We start from the raw sequence: 19,038 nt of genomic DNA, 5'->3' as shown, positions 1-19,038 counted from the left end.
GCCGCCCCCCCCCCCCCAGACTGCCTCAGCCAAGAGCCCAGTGACGGCGGCCCCGGCGAGGAGTGTGACGGTGAGTGAAGAAAGCGCCTCTCCCCCAGCTGCGCGTTCCTTCCTGAGAGACCTGAGCCCCCGCGGGACCAACAGGAGGAGGGGGCAGGAGGGCTACTTAAGGCCAAGTCCAGCCTCTGTCCGCAGCGGTATGACCTGGGCAGGTGACCCGACTTCTCCAAGTCATCGTTTGCAAAATGGACATCATAACTAGGTCAACCTCACTAGGGCTGTGGGAGAAATTCTTCTAAATCTCTTAGCACAAGCCTGGTAAATAGCAATAAATAACGAAATATTGTTCCCTCATATAAAATAAGCAACAATTTACACAGACTCACCATTTTTTCTTTCTTTCCAGTTTTATTGATATATAATTAACACAGCATTGTATTCATGTAAGGCAGTGGTCGGCAAACTGCGGCTCTCGAGCCACATGCGGCTGTTTGGCCCCTGGAGTGTGGCCACGAAGTTTCAATCGCGCTGTATGTGCGCGCCCGCACGTGGTATTTTGTGGAAGAGCCACACTCAAGGGGCCGCAGTTTGCCGACCACTGGTTTAAGGTGTACAACACAATGATTTGGTGTATACGCACACACACACACACACACACAGTAAAATTATCACAAGAAGTTTAGTTAACATCCATCATCTTACATAGAAATCTGTTTTCCTGTGATGAAAACTTCTACTCTTTTAGCAACTTTCAACTATGCGAGAGTATCGTTAACTCTAGTCACCACGCTACACCTTACACCCCCAGGACTCCCGTATCTCATAACTGGGCGTTGGTACCGTTCCCACCTCGCCCACCCCACTTCGTTCTAAGACGCAGCCTGCCTAGAGGCCTCCCCCAAGAGGTCTAGGGCTGTGATGTTTGCCTGGTGGTCCAGGGCCTGTTAACTGGTCTGTGGAGCCCTCGGGCCTGTTTGCACGCCTGTGGCCCAGCCTGCAGAACACTTGCCTTTGGTTGTGGCCCCACAGACTGCGGCAGCTGCGTGGTGACCCTCCTGAACGACCTGGCCGCCCTGCAGGACGAGCTCCACCTCGTCAAGTCGCAGCTGCAGGGGCTGAGCGCCAGTGCGGGCACGCGGCAGCAGATGGGGCTCCTGGAGACCCAGACCAAGGACCTGCGGGTGAGCAGCCTGGGGCCGGGCGGACGCTGGAGGGTGAGATCGGGGGAGTAGCGTCAACCTATGAACCAGGAGGTCACGGTTCGACTCCCGGTCAGGGCACATGCCCGGATTGTGGGCTCCATCCCTAGTTTGGGACGTGCAGGAGGCAGCTGATGGATGGTGTTTCTCTCAGTTATTCTCTCTCATCATTGATGTTTCTCTCTCTCTCTCTCTCCCTCCCCTTCCTCTCTGAAATCAATAAAAAAATTTAAAAAAGAAAGTAGGTTCTTCATGCAGCCTATTTCAAAGAACCATGTTTCTTCCTGCGGAACCAGCATTGGTCTTGCTAATGAGCCTTTCATGTCATCACCAGGTTTACCAAGTTGATAGGACTTAACCCAAATTTCTGCTTAAAGTAAGATCCACTCTGTGATTGACTTTCAGAACCAGCTGCTCAACTACCGCTCTGCCGTTTCAAACCAAGGCTCAAAGGTGGATGGCTTGGAACAGGAACTCGGTCATCTGAATCGTGAATTTGACACTTTGCAAGAAAAGGTAATGTGTTAGGTCAATAACATTACCTTTTTGTTTGTACTTTCAAAATATTGCTAATTCATCCCCTCCCCCCCCCATTAACGTAGTTTGTTGCTCATCCATTTATTTTTTCATGTAGGTTCAAATAAACTCCAGAAAAGCACAAACGTTATATAACAACCTTGATCGGACAGCCCAAAGTGCCAAAGAGCTGGACACAAAGATTAAAAATGTCGTCCGCAATGTGCACGGTAAGCAGTGACTCAGCCCGATGATCTGTTAACTGTTTTATGTTACTTAACCTGTGTCTGCACTCGGAAAGGTTTTCCTTTAAGTTCAACATCATGAGGAAGATCCTATAGTGATAATGAAACAACTAATACTGCCGAGCGTGTGGCTCAGTGGCTGAGCGTCGACCTATGAACCAGGAGGTCACGGCTCAATCCCCGGTCTGGGCACAGGCCCGAGTTGTGGGCTTGATCCTCAGTGGGGGGCGTGCAGGAGCAGCTGGTGGACGGTGTTTCTCTCTCATTGATGTTTCTCTCTATCCCTCTCTCTTCCCTTCTCTCTAAAAATCAATTTAAAAATGTTTAAAAATCTAACATGAACCCTAAAAAATGCCTACCTGTTGTACGTCGTCTGCTGGAGCCCGAACGCCCAGTCTAACCCTCCTTGCTGTTCTCCAGTCCTTCTGAGGCAGGTCTCGGGGGCAGACCCAGGAGGACACACCCTGCCCCCCGGCGAGTTCCCCAGGAAGCTGGCCGACGCCCAGCGCATGCTGAAGGAGCTGAGGGGCCGCGACTTTGCAAGGAACCTGAGAGACGCAGAGGCTGAGAAGCGAGAGGCGCAGCTGCGTAAGGGCGTCCCCCACTCTGACACCCGCCCATTCTGGTCCGTTGGAAATCCCAGGTGCCAAGTGCCAGACCGAGTCCCCAGAGCCAAGCGGAGGGTCCAGCTTCCGGGTCTGTCATGTGAGAGCAGCCTGGGGTGGAAGGGCAGCCGGCCACACCCCTGAGAGGAGGTGGAAGGTGACCTCTCACCATCAGGCAGAAAGGGGTCCCCTCCTAAGATCGTAGACGCGGACACCCTGCTCCATTTTACTGCACGCCCGTCTTCTCTCCTCCAGCTCCTCCCAACTTTCTCGTTGTATCATTTTTGAAAGATCGCCCCACCCCATCAGGGTTTGAATTACTAACGGATATTAGCATTATTATTGCAAAAACAAAAAATGGACATAGTAGACTTGAACGGAATATACCTAAATTTTTAATTTAATTAGGGGAAATGCCTCGTTAGCTGAAAACTGAGAAATATTAGTGTGGAGCATATTTTTTCAAATGCCGTTCATCATTCTCTAGGAAAATAAAGTTATCCCTGGCTCATTGATCACCGCCACAGGCAGGTCTATGCTGTTTAAATGTTAAAATTAGCCTGGCCTTGACCTGCAAGGAGCCGGCACGGAGGCGGGAGGGGCACGTGCTGAGGACTCCGCAGACTTCGTCTGGTCCCCGCGTGGCCGGCCGTGCACTCCTGGGTCATCGCCTCATCTCCCAGAGTCTCCGTGTCCTTATGGGAAGCGTGAGGATGAGTCACTCCTGTTTCACGTGATGAGCACAAACGTTAGTGAGGCAACGGGTACGACGACAGAGCAGGTGCTGCCTGCATGTCGGCTCCCTTCCCGTCCCCTCGCAGATTCGAGGAGGGCCATGACGTGTTTAGAAGCTCAGTTCTCCTCTGCAGCCTCTGCAGCGTAGCGGCCGTGGGCACATCTCCTGTTGTGTGTGTTTCAGTGCTGCACCGGGTGAGGAGCTGGCTGGACACCCGCCCGGGGGAGCACAGTGCGCTTGCTCAGAGCATCCGGGACTCCTTAAATGACTACGAGGCCAGACTCTCGGGCCTCCGGGCCGCACTGCAGGAGGCGGCCGCCCAGGCCAGGAAGGCCACTGGCCTCAACCAGGACAGTGAGCGGGCTTTGGAGTCCATCCAGGTGAGTCCCAACGGCATCTGCCCATGGTCACTAGGGAAGGAGGAGGGTGACGGCTCTCTTGTGGATTAAATGGCATAGCCAGGACTGTCTGTGCATCCAGTCTGTAGCACCTCTCTGCGTGGGGAACCCTCTAGTCAAGCAGGAGCGAGGCATTAAGGCATCAAGTGCAAAACTCCTCAGTTGCCAGAAAAGATTCTGAACTTAAACCACAGAGAAAGGAGAGCACCCCCCACCCCCCACCCCAGCTGCCAGAGTCCTAAAGGAATAATGTTACCGAGTAGATGAGAAACTAAACTCATACTGTTATTCATTCAAAGTATATAGTATGTTTATTTAAATATATTTTTATTGATTTCAGAGAGGAAGGGAGGAGAGAGTGAGAACATCAACGATGAGAGAGAACCATTGATCAACTGCCTCCTGCACGCCCCACACTGTGCCCTGACCAGGAATCAAACCGTGACCTCCTGGTTCCGAGTGTGACACGCAACCCCTGAGCCATGCCGGCCGGGCGTACATAATATGTTTTAAGTAACTTCTGTCAGATGTGTGAACATCATGGTGACAATCACCAGCAAGGGCATGTTAAACCATGACCTGTTTTTCTGGGAGTAAATGGAACACAGGCCTCATCTGGAGCTGATTGGGCAGGACTGTGGGCCCGCGATGCTGTCAAGCACGTTCCCAGTGGTGAGCGTTGTGTGCGAAACCAGCAACAGGAGCGAGAGAGGTCAGGAAAGGACAGGAAGGCCTGAGTGGAACAGCATAGGACTGATTCCAAAAAGAACTTGGTTCCCGGCTGGCGTGGCTCAGTGGTTGAGGGTTGACCTATTCCGGTTGAGGCACAGGCCCTGGTTTCGGGCTCGATCCCCAGTGTGGCGCGTGCAGGAGGCAGCCGATCGATGATTCACTCCCATCATTGATGTTTTTCTCTCTCCCTTCCTCTCTGACATCAAATATATAACAAGTCCTACAAAGAACTGGTGAATTATATATAATATTCAAATTCGCTGTGCCAGCTATTGTGCATACATAGGAGTGAGGAACACGTACCTATAACTTTGAAAATCCCTCATTCTCCACACTCAGAGCTTAGTTCCCTGTCCTCCAGGCCTGAGAGGCCCCCGATAGAAACCCCGGTCAGAATGGTAACTGCTGTTTCTCTGGCCTGAGGGAACCAGGACGGCGCCGCAGTCGGGAGAACAGTGTCCCTCCTTCTTAGTTCCCGGGACGAGACGTCTTACGTCCCAGAACGCATTCTGACTGAGATGGCTCCTGTGCTGGTCTCCAGGAGCAGGCCTGCGCCTGCTGACGACATAGTCTGCGCTCCCAACAATACTCTCTTCTTTCTCCCCAGAGACAAGTGAGAGAAATGAACGCCCTGCAGAGCGAGTTCACCAAGTCGCTGGCCACGGCCGACGCCTCGTTACTGCAGACCAACATCCTGCTGCAGCTGATGGAGAAGAGCCAGGAGGTGAGGCGCTCCTTCTCTAGAGAAATCGGAAACCACCCAAGTCTCAGGGCAGGGGAGCGCGGGGCGGGCGGCCTGGTTCTCTCCAGGACGTGGCATCCGTGGGGAGGAGATAGGCCACCATGCCAGGAGGGTGCCCCGGGCGGAGGGGTGGATGGCGTGTTCTCCCCGTCCATTCGTATTGTCTGCCACGAGCAGATGGCTGCTTGCATAATTTCGTCATTTTGAAACGCACTTTCAAAATGCCAAGCGACCCTTGTTAGCCGAAAACACTAGGACTGATACAGATGGCATTTCGGAAATGTATCTTATGATCGCTATTTGCAAATCAGACAAAAAGTGTTTTCCCCCAGTGGTAACAGCGCGGTTACGAAATTCACCAGCAGGGACGCCCCCGCCAGGAAAATGCTCAAATGGGCGAGTGTGCGAGCGCCACTAATGCCCTAGGACGACTGGGGCGGGAAGGGGCTTAGAAATCGCGTTTCTTCCTGTGGCTTCGTGGGATGTGCCACTCAGGGCCGCGCTCGGGAAATGCACGCACGTTCTGTGCCACATGGCTTGTCTGTGTTCACTCGGGAAACAGGACTATAAGAACCTCGCGGCCACGGTGAGCGAAGCGAGGCGGGAGCTCGGGGACAAAGTGGGCGCGCTCTCCCCCTCGGCCGGCCACGCGGCGCTGGTGGCACGGGCGGAGGCGCACGCGCAGGCCTTGCAGGAGCTGGCCAAGCAGCTGGAGGAGTGAGTGTGGGCCCCCGTGTGAGGGCCTGCTGGGTTGGGGTGAAACCCCCTGGGCGGGCTGGGCCTCCAGAACAGGGTGGAGGGCAGGCCCAGGCCCAGGCCCAGGGCCAATCCCTGCTACAACGGGGGCAGGTTCCAGGTGCGGGGGGGGGGGGGTGGGGGGTGAGAGCTGCAGGACCCAGGTCCCAGGTGTCCACTTAGCAGGTGCATGGGGGTCGGCACGGGCAGGGGGCGCTGCTGAGCACCGCACTCCCTCCAGGATCCAGCGGAACGCCAGCGCCGACGAGCTGGTGCGCTGTGCAGTGGACGCGGCCACCGCCTACGAGAACATCCTCCACGCCATCAAGGCGGCCGAGGACGCGGCTGACAAGGCGTCCCGCGCCTCTGAGTCTGCACTCCAGGTGGGCACCTGCCTGCACGGGCACCTTTTCTAGGTGCTCTCCCATCTGAGATGACGGCTTTCCATTTCCTTCTCTGTGCACCAAGGAATAGATAGATAGAGATGGAGACACAGAGGAGGTGGAGATGGAGATGGGGATGAGATAGAGAGAGATAGAGATAGAGATGAGAGAGGTAGAGAGAGGTAGAGAGAGGTAGATATAGATATAGATGTAGATACAGATGTAGATTGACATACAATTATTACTTTAATTTAGAACTTACTAGTAGAACAAGCTGTTAAATACCAAAGAAGTAGGGACAGGCCTTATTAGAAGGTTGAAGGCTTTCATCTCCCAAGACTGAAACCAAAGGCAGCTCAGTCTGTCCTCAGCTGCTGCGGAGGGAGCTGTACCAGGGACAGTGAGCACAGGCGACAGGCGTGCTAGGTGTGTCGTTAGTGCGTGTGCCATCAGCACGTCACCGAGATGGCCCGCTTCCCCACGCCACAGGGGTCCACCGCGGCCCCTAACTCTCTCCCGTAAGGAACAGTCTTTTTAAACCTCCTCTTCACCATCAAGCCTCATTCTGTAAAGATGGAAGATGGGGCTTCCTGAGCTGTGCCACCTGCTTCAGCTGACTCACGCTTGGCTTTCAGACCGTGATAAAGGAAGACCTTCCATCCAAAGCCAGAACCCTGAGCTCCGACAGCGACGCGCTGTTAACCGAAGCCCAGACGACACAGAGCACGCTGCAGCGAGGTATTGGGGTGAGGGGGGTCAGGGTACCATCGGGGGCTGGATCACACTCCTCTGGGGGCGGGAGAGGCAGCCCGGAAAGGCCCCCTGAATCCCGGCGCCAGGGCAGGTGGGTGAACCAGGGTCTGTTTGTAGACTCGTGTTCCTGCCCCGTATTCCAGCGTGAACTGACGTAGCTAGAGCCTCACGACTGCAGGTGAACCTTGAGGACGACAAGCCTGTTTAGGCCTGGCCTCTGGGGGCTGCTGACGTTAACCTACTGTGGCCACGGCACTGGGGACCCACGTGGCGTAGAGGCGTGTGCAGAGCTGGTTTCTTCTTTTTAATCTACCTTCACTGTTGAGAGTATTACAGACGCCCCCTCCCCCTAGGGACCCCCTCCCCCTCCCACGTGCTGGTTTCCTATTTAAGGTGAAGATATTCCACGTCATTGAGGAGCTGCCTCAGAATTCAAGTCCTGACTCTCAGCAATTAAACACATCAAAGCCACTGCCCCTGGGAAGCGTGAGAGTTTTCACTTAGATTTTATCATTGAAACATTTCCTTTTATTTAATGCGTCGCAAAGTCACCAAACTCCTGCGTTCTGAAAACGCTGTCTCGATTTCCTATGGTCCCTGACGGTCACTCGTGGCCCAGCAGCCACCTGAAGGCCCAGGGCCTCCCTCTGCCCCTGAGTCCTTGCAGAGTGATGGTGGCTTCTGCCAGCAATTTTCTCTTTCTTTCATCTTTAAAAATTAAGTGCCTGAAAAATAAAATACAAAAAATATGCATTGACATGTAATCATTTGCCTAGCAAATTTCAAGAATTAACATGTTTTTGTGTGACATCTGTTCCCTATGAAATGTGAGCTAAGAAGTGAGGGTCAGGGTTTAAACAGGCTTAGGCTGCTAAGCACGCTGTTCGTTTTTTCTTTTTGTTTTCTACCAGCTTCATTTATTTACCCTTTTTCACCGTTTGACCCCTTCATCCGTTTCTCCCACCCCCCACCCCCACCTCTGACAACCACCAGCCTACTCTCCGTATCTCTGAGTTTTTCGTTGTTGTTTTAGCTTTAAGTGCAAGAGAGATGGTATGCTTTTTGTCTCCATTGCTGTTTAAACCAGCCCTAATCCATCACTTAAGCCGTCACCCACCATCAGTTTGATCTTAAAACATTCCCTGGTCATTTCCCCCGACCCCACATGGCAATCTTACCCCCTAGGAGTGTCTGTGAACGCTGTTCCCTTCAACGGGATTCTCTAAATGTAGCTCATTTTCGGTTTGGAACTGAGCAGGAGCAAGCAGTGCCCACATGTGTGTTTGCTGGCACAAGGCTGGGGTGCAGCATGCCTTTCTCACTCTCTGAGCCTGAAGAGGCCTCCTGTCTGCATTCTGCATTCAGCTGTTCACTCCTCACAGTCAGTCATTCATTCATTCAATAAATATATACCAGTGTCCTGGCCGGTTTGGCTCAATGGATAGAGCGTCGGCCTGCAGGCTAAAGGGTTCTGGGTTCGAGTCCAGTCAAGGGCACATGCATGGGTTGTGGGCTCCATCCCCAGGGGGTGTTGTGCAGGAAGCAGCCGATCCATGATTCTCTCTCATCATTGATGTTTCTCTCTCTCTCTCTCTCTCTCTCTCTCTCTCTCTCTCTCAGCCTTCCTCTCTGAAATCAGTAAAAATATGTTTTAAGAAATAAAATAAATATGCACTAGCATTAAGCCCCGACCACTGTCAGAGTTGGCACTTTGTGCTGGGACGGGGCCCCTCCTCCCGAAGCAGGGCCGTCTGTCCTGACAGCGCGGAGAGAAGCCCTCGGGGGTCCAAGCCTCAGCCTCTCGCTCTCTGCATGCGGATTTCCCAGGAGCTGGACCGCGGCCTCGGCCTGCTCCTGCCTCTCTCACCAGAGGCCCCGGAGCCGGGGGTCTAGGCACAAGCGGTGGCATCTGTGGGGGACCCCTTACATGCAGGTCTGCTCCACGCCGCGCCGACCCCAGCTACCTCAGGGCCACTGACACCCTCAGGGATCAAACGTCACAGAGTAACTGCCTCTTCGTGCTCCATTTTGCTTTAGAAATCAGTCCGGCTCTGAGCAACCTCCAGCAAACTTTGAAAATGATGACGGTTCAGAAAGGGACGATGCACGCCAACATCACCACCTTCCGCGACGACCTTCGTGGGATGACGAGAGGTCCGCGCGCCCTGAGCCCCCACCCCGCCCGCCGCGCCTGCTGGGCGGCCCAGACATCACCCTCCCTGTCTCTGTGTTAGATGGCATCGACGGCATGATCAGCAGCGCCCGGAGCATGGTCAGCAGTGCCAACGACATCACAGACGCGGTCCTGGGGGGGCTGCACCCCATCCAGGAGGACGTGGGGAGGATTAAGGACGCCTACGGGAGCACCCTCAGCGAAGACTTCAGCCAGGCGCTCACCGACGCGGACAGCTCAGGTGCCGGGCGTTCGGGGCCAGGGAGGCGGTCCGTGGTCTCCCCGTCCTGTGCTCTGGTCACTTTAAGCTCCTCCCTGATCAAGTACGATCTTAGACATTAAAACGTGAGAACACAGTTTCGAAAACTAATTCAAAGAGTGCAGGCAGGGGGTGCTCGGTTCGTTATAAGGACCGGGCAGGACCCATTGACACGGCTGCGGACACCCCTTTTGTAGCGGAGGGGGAGGTCCCTGAATCATGATTGAGCTTCAGGGTTAGAAAACCGAGATGTGTTTTTCCTAAAGTGGTCGAGAGAGATGGTTTGACATGTGGCTGCAGAATAAAGTCCCTGGAGTGTTTAGAAAAGATACGGGCGTCGTCCTGTTCGACATTGGGACCCAAACACACCCCTTGACCAATGCTGTCACCAGGAGCGTCTGTGTTTAACCTTCTCGGCTCACACTCATCCATGTCCGTTTCCTCATCTCACCGACAGTAAGGAAGCTAACCAACAAACTGCCTGACCTTCTGAGCAAGATCGAAAGCATCAACCAGCAGCTGTTGCCCCTGGGCAACATCTCCGACAACGTGGACCACATCCGGGAGCTAATCCAGCAGGCCCGGGACGCGGCGAACAAGGTGGGTGCGCCCCACGTGCCGGGCACCGGAGCTCCGCTCGGAGAAGTCGCCACGTTCACCGAAGGGGCGCATAGTTCCCCAAGAGCCCACTGTCTCTCTTGCCCTGATGGCCGGGTGTGTCGGGGACCAGACTGTCTCCTCTCCCCGAGTGTCTGCAGACAGAGGGCTGGGTAAACGCGGCGCAGGGCCGGCTCTGTGGTCAGAATGTGCTGTGTGACGCTGCCCCGGCCCTGCTGCTGCTGTAACGGGAAAGCTGCAGAGTCGCCTTGTTAGGAGGGAGGGACAGTTCCTGCAGCGCGGGCTGGTTCTGGACGTGGGGTGACGGCAGTGGTCCGTCGTAGGAGCACAGATCCCTCAGCCTTTCTCCTGTTCACCCTTTTCCCCCATCGGCCCCTTCTACCACCCTCCCCCAGGGCCTTCACCACCCCATTGACTGTTTCCTGGGTTATGCACACGTGCATTCACGGTCTTTGGTTGATCTCTCCCCTCCCACCCTCCTTCCCTCTGACATCTGACAGTCTGTTCCGTGCTTCCATGTCTCTGGTTCTATTTGTGCTTTTTAATGCGAGGCTAGGAGGCCTCACCCCCTTTGTTCCTTATCGGACGGCTCCGCGGTGGTTCGTGCTAGAAGCAGTAGCTGGGAAGCCAGGAGCTGCCGCTCTGCACACCCGCTTTCCCCCAGCACAGCGCCTAACGCCGGGTCTCGCCCTCACAGGTCGCCATCCCCATGAGGTTCAACGGGAAGTCGGGCGTGGAAGTCCGGCTGCCCAGCGACCTGGACGACCTGAAGGGATACACGTCTCTCTCCTTGTTTCTCCAAAGACCCGAGTCCGGGGAGAACGGCGGGACGGAGAACATGTTTGTGATGTACCTCGGCAACAAAGACGTGAGTGCCGCGTTGGCGTGTCTCCTGTTATTAAAGGAATATGGGCTCTGGGGCGCGTGACCCCACTGGCAGTGCTGTCGGCACAGTAGGAGGAAATCCTGCCAGTGCGCCAGCAGGCTCCGCCACCTCAACAGTGCACGGGGCCTCCGTCAGCCCGGGATTATTACCTGCCGCAGAGCTAGGGGCTTTACCCGTGTGCACCTGTCAGCACATGCACACCTGGGGTCAAAGGTCGACCCCTCTCCCACGTGCCCAGGGCAGCAATATGAGGGCTTCATGGAACCATCTCGTGTAGGACATGAGTGCACGACACCGCGAGCAAAGGCAGCTCGCGCATTAGCCGTGTGAGGTGTGCTGTCCGTATTACTCCCATGAGGAGACGCCTCCTTTGTTCTGCCCCCACGGCTCCCTGTGCAAATCCACGAGTTACTGGAGATGCACTCTCTTGGGGTGGGGAGCTGAGAGAATGCATGTGTCAGGCTCTGAGGTGGGCTTTCTGCCTCCAGGCCTCCGGGGACTACATCGGCATGGCCATGGTGGACGGCCAGCTCAGGTGTGTCTACAACCTGGGGGGCCGCGAGGCCGAGCTGCAGGTGGACCAGACCTTGACCAGGAGTGAAACTCAGGAGGCGGTTATGGACCGGGTCAAGTTCCAGAGGTACTCGGCCGCGGCTCCTTGTTAAGCTGACTTACCCCCAAACTTCCATTGCACGTGTTGCTGAACCCCATTTTTAGAATCTTGGCTTTGATTTTTTTTCATGTTTGCATACATTTTTACATAAACTTGCAATCTACTTTATTTTTAAACAGAATCTACCAGTTTGCAAGGCTTAATTACACCAGAAAAGCCACATCCAATAAACCAGAAACAGCTCAGTTCTACGACATAGATGGTGGAAACAGCAACACTCTCCTCGATCTGGACCCTGAAAACGTTGTGTTTTATGTGGGAGGCTACCCATCTGACTTCACAGTGAGTGCAAGCGTTACTTCCCCGAGTGAACACATTGGCACTTTTATTTGGTGTGATGACCTCTTGTCTCTACTTATCAATTATGTATAAGATGGCCTTAACTTTCTATTCTTGAAGCTTACCCAGAGGTAACAGCTAGCACTTGAGTACTTCTTGCTCAGCGATATATGCTCAGTATATTCATCTAAAAAGCGTCGTTGTCATTCCCACTTCCCACACGCGGAAACTGAGAGAAAGAGGTTGGCTAACTTGCCCGAGGTCATAGGGTTCTGAGCAGTACAGCCGGGCATGGCTCCAGGGTCCACACTCTTACCTCCTGTGGCTCTGTGGATGGCGAAAAGCGCCAGGTTCATGCTCTTTCCTGGTCAGCCTGATCGTTGTCCTTTGCTCAGTGAGTAGACGTTTTGTTCCGTTCTCTCCAGCTCCCTGGAAGACTGAGGTTCCCCCCGTACAAAGGCTGCATTGAGTTGGATGACCTCAATGAGAACGTCCTGAGCTTGTACAACTTCAAAGAAACTTACAACCTTAATACCACCCAAGTGGAGCCTTGTAAACGGTAACGAAGGCCTCGGAGCCCTGTCTCTGTCACTGTGATCTCTATGACTTGCAGGTATTGTACACGTACAACTTGCTGCTGGTGCCACAGGCTGCTTTGGGCCAGCAGTTCTTCAGGGATGCTGGCAGGCACCATGCCAGGCCGTCCCTAAAATCCAAAACCGGTAGACTTTTTTCTCCATCTGTGTAATACGTTAGGTTGACCAGTTTTCTTGCTTTAAAAATAAATAATTTTTAAAAAAATTTTGGTGCCTCCTACCACAGAATGTTCCGTGTAGGATGGTGCCTGGTTTAGGCACAAAAGTATATATTTACTGTAAATTTAAAAAAAAGGGCCCACAAAACACACCGTGACTTTCTAGGAACACTGACACCTGGGCCTCATGGAAAGTCTGCCTGGAGCCCCCGACCTTCCTGCCCCCTAGTTAAAAGGGTTTGGAATATTCTAACATGGATCAGACGGAGTTTTTATTACTCAGAACAAAATTACTGTATTTCATGATAATAATTTTTGTACCTTTCAAGCTGTTCCTAAGTAGATATTTCCAAAGGGACTCCTGAATATTATCTTTACTGAGCTGGTGTTTAATTATCGTAAGACTAGAGGCCCGGTGCATGAAATTTGTGCACTGTGGGACGGGGCCCTCAGCCCAGCCTGCACTCTCTCCAATCTGGGACCCCTTGGCGGATGTCCGACTGCGGGCCTAAACTGGCAGTCGGACATCCTTCCACAATCCAGGACTGCTGGTTCCCAAACGCTCATCTGCCTGTCTGCCTGATTGCCCCCAGCTGCTTCTGCCTGCCAGCCTGATCACCCCCTAACCAATCTCCTGCCAGCCTGATCGCCCCCAACTGCCCTCCCCTGCTGGCCATCTTTGACTACATGGGGGTGGCCATCTTGTGCGAGGGCTTGACAGTCAATTTGCATATTACTGCTTTATTATATAGGATATAAGAGTACCTCCAGGAGAAATGCTGGCTGTTTTAGCATTTTAAAGGTGTTTCCTCTAATTTAAAAAAGCTTGATGACTAGATTGCATGTGTTGGCTCCATTCCCCAGGGAGCAGCACCTCCTACTAATAAACACGCTTGTCGATCACCCTTCGCTGCCATGTTCTCACTTGTGCTCGTTGGTATTACAGGAGGAAGGAGGAGTCAGACAAGAATTACTTTGAAGGCACAGGCTATGCTCGAATTCCAACTCAGCTACACGCTCCCTTCCCAACCTTCAGCCAGGTTGTTCAGACCACTGTGGACAGAGGGTTGCTGTTCTTCGCAGAAAACCAGGTGATTTATAACAAGCATCTAACTACTAGCAAGTATGTCCATTCCACGGAGCAACCTGGGGTACCTGGTTATTATAAACAGCCAACTCGCTCTGAAAGACCAGGTGCACATGTGACCTGCGTCCTCTCCCGTGGCCCAGTCCTGCTTTCTCTGGTTGTGGGAAGGTGTGTCGTAATAAGGCAAGTAATCAGGAACCTGAGAACAGGCTACCAAAATGTGGGAGAGGTCACCCCTTTTCTCATTTGATTCTCACTGTCAACTTCATTCTTTGGGAACCACTATTTGCCTAATAATTTACTTTGCATAGGAAATGTGAAGACTTCCTGGGTCTCTGGGAGCTAGACTGTTTGCATCTTGGTGCGACTCCTGCAGCCCGTGTGGGGTTGGCTGTCCAGGACACGAGAGCGTCTCGTATCAAGCAGCTGAGATCCCCAGAGGCCATTCCTTAGTCTCCGGGTCTAGAAGAGCCTTAGCGCCCCTGCTGGTGGGTGGGCTGGAGTTGTCTGGCCTGTGAAGAGCCTTCTGTCGTGGCTCCATCGGGTAGTGTTTCTGGAGAAATGGGGATCTCAGGCTAAGAATGTGGGTTCATAAGGCACTTCTACCTGAAGGGGGGGGGGTCACAGACCTGGCCCGACTCTTCTCTCTGGGGTCGGTCTGGACCCCGGGAGATGCCAAGGCTGATGGATGGGAAGGCCCCGCCGGCCTGGAGATGCAGAGCCGGGGAGTCCACCACGTGCTCAGGGCCAGGCGGCTGGGCCCGAAGCAGGGTCCTCTGTGCTACAGCGTGAAGGCCTTTGAGACCAAGAACCTGAAGCACTGCTCATCGTGTTAGAAGGAACTTACCAGGTGCCGTCAGCAGCCAGGTAGGAGTGTGACCTAGAGGCTGCTGTCGGTAGGCTGGCTCCTTCCTGTCCGTGAGCTGAGGTTATTCTGTGTTTATGTGTGATCGGACCCCGACTGGCTCCCCAGGGCAGGTTGGGGTCCAGCTGGGGCCGACTTTTCTCTCAGAGACGGACTCTGAAGCCTTCAGTGCGAGCCTTCAGACCAACAGGGTTAGTGCAAGAGCAAACGAAGCCCGTGGGGAAACCCCGGCTCATCTTTCCTCCGAGGAAACAGCTGGCCCGGGTACAGCCTGACACCCGGTGCGGACGCACACGGACCCAACCAACATGCCTGACACCCGGTACGGACGCACACGGACCCAACCAACATGCCTGACACCCGGTGCGGACGCACACGGACCCAACCAACATGCCTGACACCCGGTGCGGACGCACACGGACCCAACCACATGCCTGACACCCGGTGCGGACGCACACGGACCCAACCAACATGCCTGACACCCGGTGCGGACGCACACGGACCCAACCACATGCCTGACACCCGGTGCGGACGCACACGGACCCAACCAACATGCCTGACACCCGGTGCGGACGCACACGGACCCAACCACATGCCTGACACCCGGTGCGGACGCACACGGACCCAACAAACATGCTGCCCGCAGGGACCTTGGGTGCTGTGGGAAGACAAATAGGAAAGACGCGTCTGCTGGTGGGTGGGGTAATGATGTCATCATGAGGGTGATGCGCCAGAGAGGGAGCGGTGGGGGGGACATGAGGACGTGTCACAGAATAGACTTTCTTGAACAAAGGACACTTAATCTGAGACCCGGAGGACGAGGAGAGGGCAGCGTGCAAAGGGAGAGGCAGGAGGGTGACGCGTGGGGCGGGGGGAGCAGGATGAAGGCCCAGACGTGGGAAGGGCCGGGGGCCCTGGGGGAGCGATGGCTGCCCGTGTGGCTGGGACACAGAGAGCCAGAGGGACCACAGAGGAATGGACCCGACACGTGGTCAGAGCCTCAGAGCACCTGGTGGGGAGTCAGGGCTTTATCCTGAGAGAGAAGGAGAGCAACCTGCTCACACTGACCACGTTGTCTGCAGGGTGGAACACGGATTCACGAGGGCACAGTGTGGGCATGGGGGGACAGCGTGGGCATGGGGGACAGCGTGGGCATGGGGACAGCGTGGGCATGGGGGGACAGCGTGGGCATGGGGGGACAGCGTGGGCATGGGGGGGACAGCGAGGGCATGGGGGGGACAGCACATTATCGCTGTACAGTCAGCTGAAGGAGTTGTGGTTGCGACCAGGAGGCCTGACCGGGGGGAGAGCTAAGAAATGGCGGGACTGACCAGATTGGATTGGATGGGAGAGGGAAGAGTCAAGGATGGCTCCTGAGTGTGTGGCTGGCTCACGTGATAAGAAGTGAGAGAGGGAACGGAGAGGGAGCAGCGTGAGGGCGGAGACGGCTCGGCAGCGGGTGGGAGGCATGTGGGTGGGAGTCCTGTTAGAGAGATTCTGGGTTTGGGTGTCCGGGAGGCCTGGCAGCAAGAAGGGCAGGAAGCAGGTGCACAGGTCCAAGCTGGAGGAGACGTCTGGGCCCACGGGCACACCTGAATCGGAGCCCAGCTGTGTCTGAGATCTCGAGACAGAGAAGTGGCGGGAGGAAGAGGTCCTGTGCGGGATCCCCAAAGAACCCCCACATTGAAACGGGAGGTCAGGGGGCTGAGCCAGCAAATGAGACTGAGGTGCAGTAACGAGGCAGAAGCCAGACGGTGGCCAATGCCGGGGCTTAGGGAAGGCCAGGCCCCTTCCCAGAGGCAGCCACGTGTTCACGTGGTGTCATGAGCTGGGTCTTTCCGTTCCCATTTTCACACGCTGGTCATGGTCGCTGGGAAGGGTCATGGCAGCTAGACTAGCGTTTACTGTTCCCTCCTGTGTGCCGACCACACACACGGTGCTTGACAAGACTCAGCGTGCAGCCCCCAGGCCCAGCCGAGAGCTGGCCTTGCAGCACTGTTGTCCCTTCAACCGAGGAGGCAGCTGGCTGAGAGCAGCCGGACTTAGAGGACTTGAGTGCCAGCTCAGCCCTTCCTCTGTCACGTCTCCTGCTCCTCGCCGTGGATCCTGGCTCGAGGGTCCTCATCTCCCTAAACACGGATCCTGTAATGGGTGCTGTCTCCTTGCTCTATGACCCTCCATCCCCCTGAACACAGATCCTGTAATGGGTGCTGTCTCCTTGCTCTATGACCCTCCATCCCCCTGAACACAGATCCTGTAATGGGCGCTGTCTCCTTGCTCTATGACCCTCCATCCCCCTGAACACAGATCCTGTAATGGGCGCTGTCTCTTTGCTCTAGAACCGCTTCATCTCCCTCAACATCGAGGACGGCAGCCTCCTGGTGCGGTACAAGCTGGACGCAGACCCGCCCAAAGAAAAGGGGATCCGAGAAGTCCTCAGCAACGGGAAAGACCACTCGGTACGTCCCCCGAGTCTGTTCCCTGGATCCTTAATGTCCCCAGTCCTCACAGTGAAGTCAGCGCCCCAGGCTCTTCTCTGTTACAGGGGTGGGGGGGGGGGACACACACTTGTTCACTGAGCGGCACGTCCCTTTAAAATGTCGACATTTGGGCATGAAATATAGGCCGTGTATGTGGCATATATAAAACACGACTCACTTCCAACATCTTTAAAATGCTTTCACAGTCTAGTTTATGCGACAGTCTCCCGACTGTGTGTGTCATGATCTGAAGGAAGACAAGACCACAATAGCCCTGAAGCACCTCGAATAGGGTTCCTTTTCCTCGTTGCTGGCTGACTCACCTCTCGTTTATTTCAGATTCAGATCAAAATTATAAAATCCCGGAAACTTATAAGGATAAGTGTGGGGAATTCCCAAAGCATTGAAATTGGAGGAGAACTATTTGATTTCAGCACATATTACCTGGGAGGCATCCCCCTCTCCATCAGGGAAAGGTAAGAGGATTTTTTTAGGGAAGCAGATTACCTCTCAGGGGCTTGGTTCCTCCTGATTTGTTTGCCTTTTTAATTCTAGCGACAGATAACCACAGAGTTAGCTATTCAGTACTGACAGTGTTAGGCCACGGGGTAAAACAGGCTCTGAACACTGGGTGATGGGACTGGCCATTTGAAGGGGGGGGTAGGGGACCTGTGTGCCACCCCCATTGCCATTCTTGGGAGGAGAGAAAACTCAGGAGTACAGGGGGTGCCAGTGCCGCCCATTACAATGGAGGTGGTGGCGCTGGGCCCTTAAAGGTCGTGTGAGGGCCCGGGCATCCCGTGCCCACAGGCAGTGCTGGGAGTTAGGGGGCTGCCTTTGGGAAGCGTCTCAAGAACATAAGGCATCCCCGGCCGGCGTGGCTCAGTGGTTGAGGGTCGACCTATGAACCAGGAGGTCACGGTTCAATTCCCAGTCAGGGCACATGAACGGGTTGCGGGCTCTATTCCCAATAGGGGGCATGCAGGAGGCAGCCAATCAATGATTCTCTCTCATCATTGAAGTTTCTTCTTTTTTAATTCTTTATTGTTGAAAGTGTTATATATGTCTCCTTTTCTCCCATTGGCCTCTCCCAGCCCACTCCTGCCCCCAGCACAGACCCTCATCCCCCTACTGTCTGTGGCCATTCGTCATGCTCATATGCATGCATACAAGTCTTTTGGTTGATCTCTTATCACCACCTCCAGCCCTCCAACCTTCCCTGCCTTCCCTCTGAGGTTTGATGGTTTTTTCGATGCTTCTATGTTCATCATTGATGTCTTTCTCTCTCTCTCCCCTTCTTCCCTCCCTCCCTTCCTCTCTGAAATCAATAAAAAATATTCTTAAAAAGAACATAAGGCACATCTGTGTTCCTGCCCCCTGCCTATGTATCGAGTGCGGAATAGGGGCACACCTATTCTCGGACTAATGAGCGCATGAATGGATTAAGTTCATTTGTAAAGAAGTAAAGCTTGATCAGAATGAGAAAAAGACGCGTTGAGAATGTACTTTAAAAAGCTTTCCCATCTTGTTGACATCCTCCTAAAGGGTGTGAGGGCGCTGACGGCATGTACGGAGGAGACACCTGAAGAGTGAGTGCAGCCCCTGACTCAGCGAGCCCCAGAGCTGGATTACGAGACTTTCATTTGTGATCTGAGGCCAGTTAACGCTTTTCTGATTTGTCCATCAGTTGGAAGGAGATACGACTTACAAGGTGTTATCTATCCTTAGTAAGGAGGCACTAACCTTCGGTTCAAAGTTGTCAGGTTGACCCCAGAGACAAAAATGCAGAGAAATCTTAGCACTTCAATGGAGTTTGAGTGAATTTCTTTACTCCTTAGATTTTTTGAACTGGAAGAAGCCTTGTAGATCATGGCAGGTAACCTATGTAACCTCTGAATATTTAAAGAAAAAGCAGGGCAT

General features: G+C 54.1%; 1 protein-coding gene across 4 annotated transcripts in view; it reads left to right on the top strand.

Annotated features, from left to right (window-relative positions):
- Positions 1-19,038, top strand: part of LAMA3 (laminin subunit alpha 3) — a 139,025-nt gene that overhangs the window by 101,938 nt on the left and 18,049 nt on the right. For 3 of the 4 annotated variants that reach the window (XR_009454219.1, XM_059707464.1, XM_059707466.1), the window contains 20 exons: positions 20-70; positions 1,030-1,181; positions 1,605-1,715; positions 1,834-1,945; positions 2,381-2,548; positions 3,485-3,681; positions 5,039-5,155; positions 5,736-5,890; positions 6,150-6,291; positions 6,927-7,029; positions 9,082-9,198; positions 9,279-9,458; positions 9,934-10,076; positions 10,792-10,962; positions 11,469-11,620; positions 11,773-11,935; positions 12,358-12,491; positions 13,633-13,777; positions 16,978-17,097; positions 17,458-17,594. Coding sequence is in view for 3 of the 4 variants with exons in the window: in XM_059707464.1 (XP_059563447.1) it covers positions 20-70; positions 1,030-1,181; positions 1,605-1,715; positions 1,834-1,945; positions 2,381-2,548; positions 3,485-3,681; positions 5,039-5,155; positions 5,736-5,890; positions 6,150-6,291; positions 6,927-7,029; positions 9,082-9,198; positions 9,279-9,458; positions 9,934-10,076; positions 10,792-10,962; positions 11,469-11,620; positions 11,773-11,935; positions 12,358-12,491; positions 13,633-13,777; positions 16,978-17,097; positions 17,458-17,594 (2,770 nt within the window). In the remaining variant the exon portion in view is untranslated. The remainder of the gene's footprint in view (positions 1-19; positions 71-1,029; positions 1,182-1,604; positions 1,716-1,833; positions 1,946-2,380; positions 2,549-3,484; positions 3,682-5,038; positions 5,156-5,735; positions 5,891-6,149; positions 6,292-6,926; positions 7,030-9,081; positions 9,199-9,278; positions 9,459-9,933; positions 10,077-10,791; positions 10,963-11,468; positions 11,621-11,772; positions 11,936-12,357; positions 12,492-13,632; positions 13,778-16,977; positions 17,098-17,457; positions 17,595-19,038) is intronic. The other variant, XM_059707465.1, reaches the window with a different exon arrangement.

The sequence above is a fragment of the Myotis daubentonii genome, chromosome 8, assembly GCF_963259705.1.
Source record: "Myotis daubentonii chromosome 8, mMyoDau2.1, whole genome shotgun sequence".
Taxonomy (NCBI): Eukaryota; Metazoa; Chordata; class Mammalia; order Chiroptera; family Vespertilionidae; genus Myotis; species Myotis daubentonii.
Note: the sequence above shows the minus strand (reverse complement) of the source record. Positions and strands in the feature narration are given on the sequence as shown.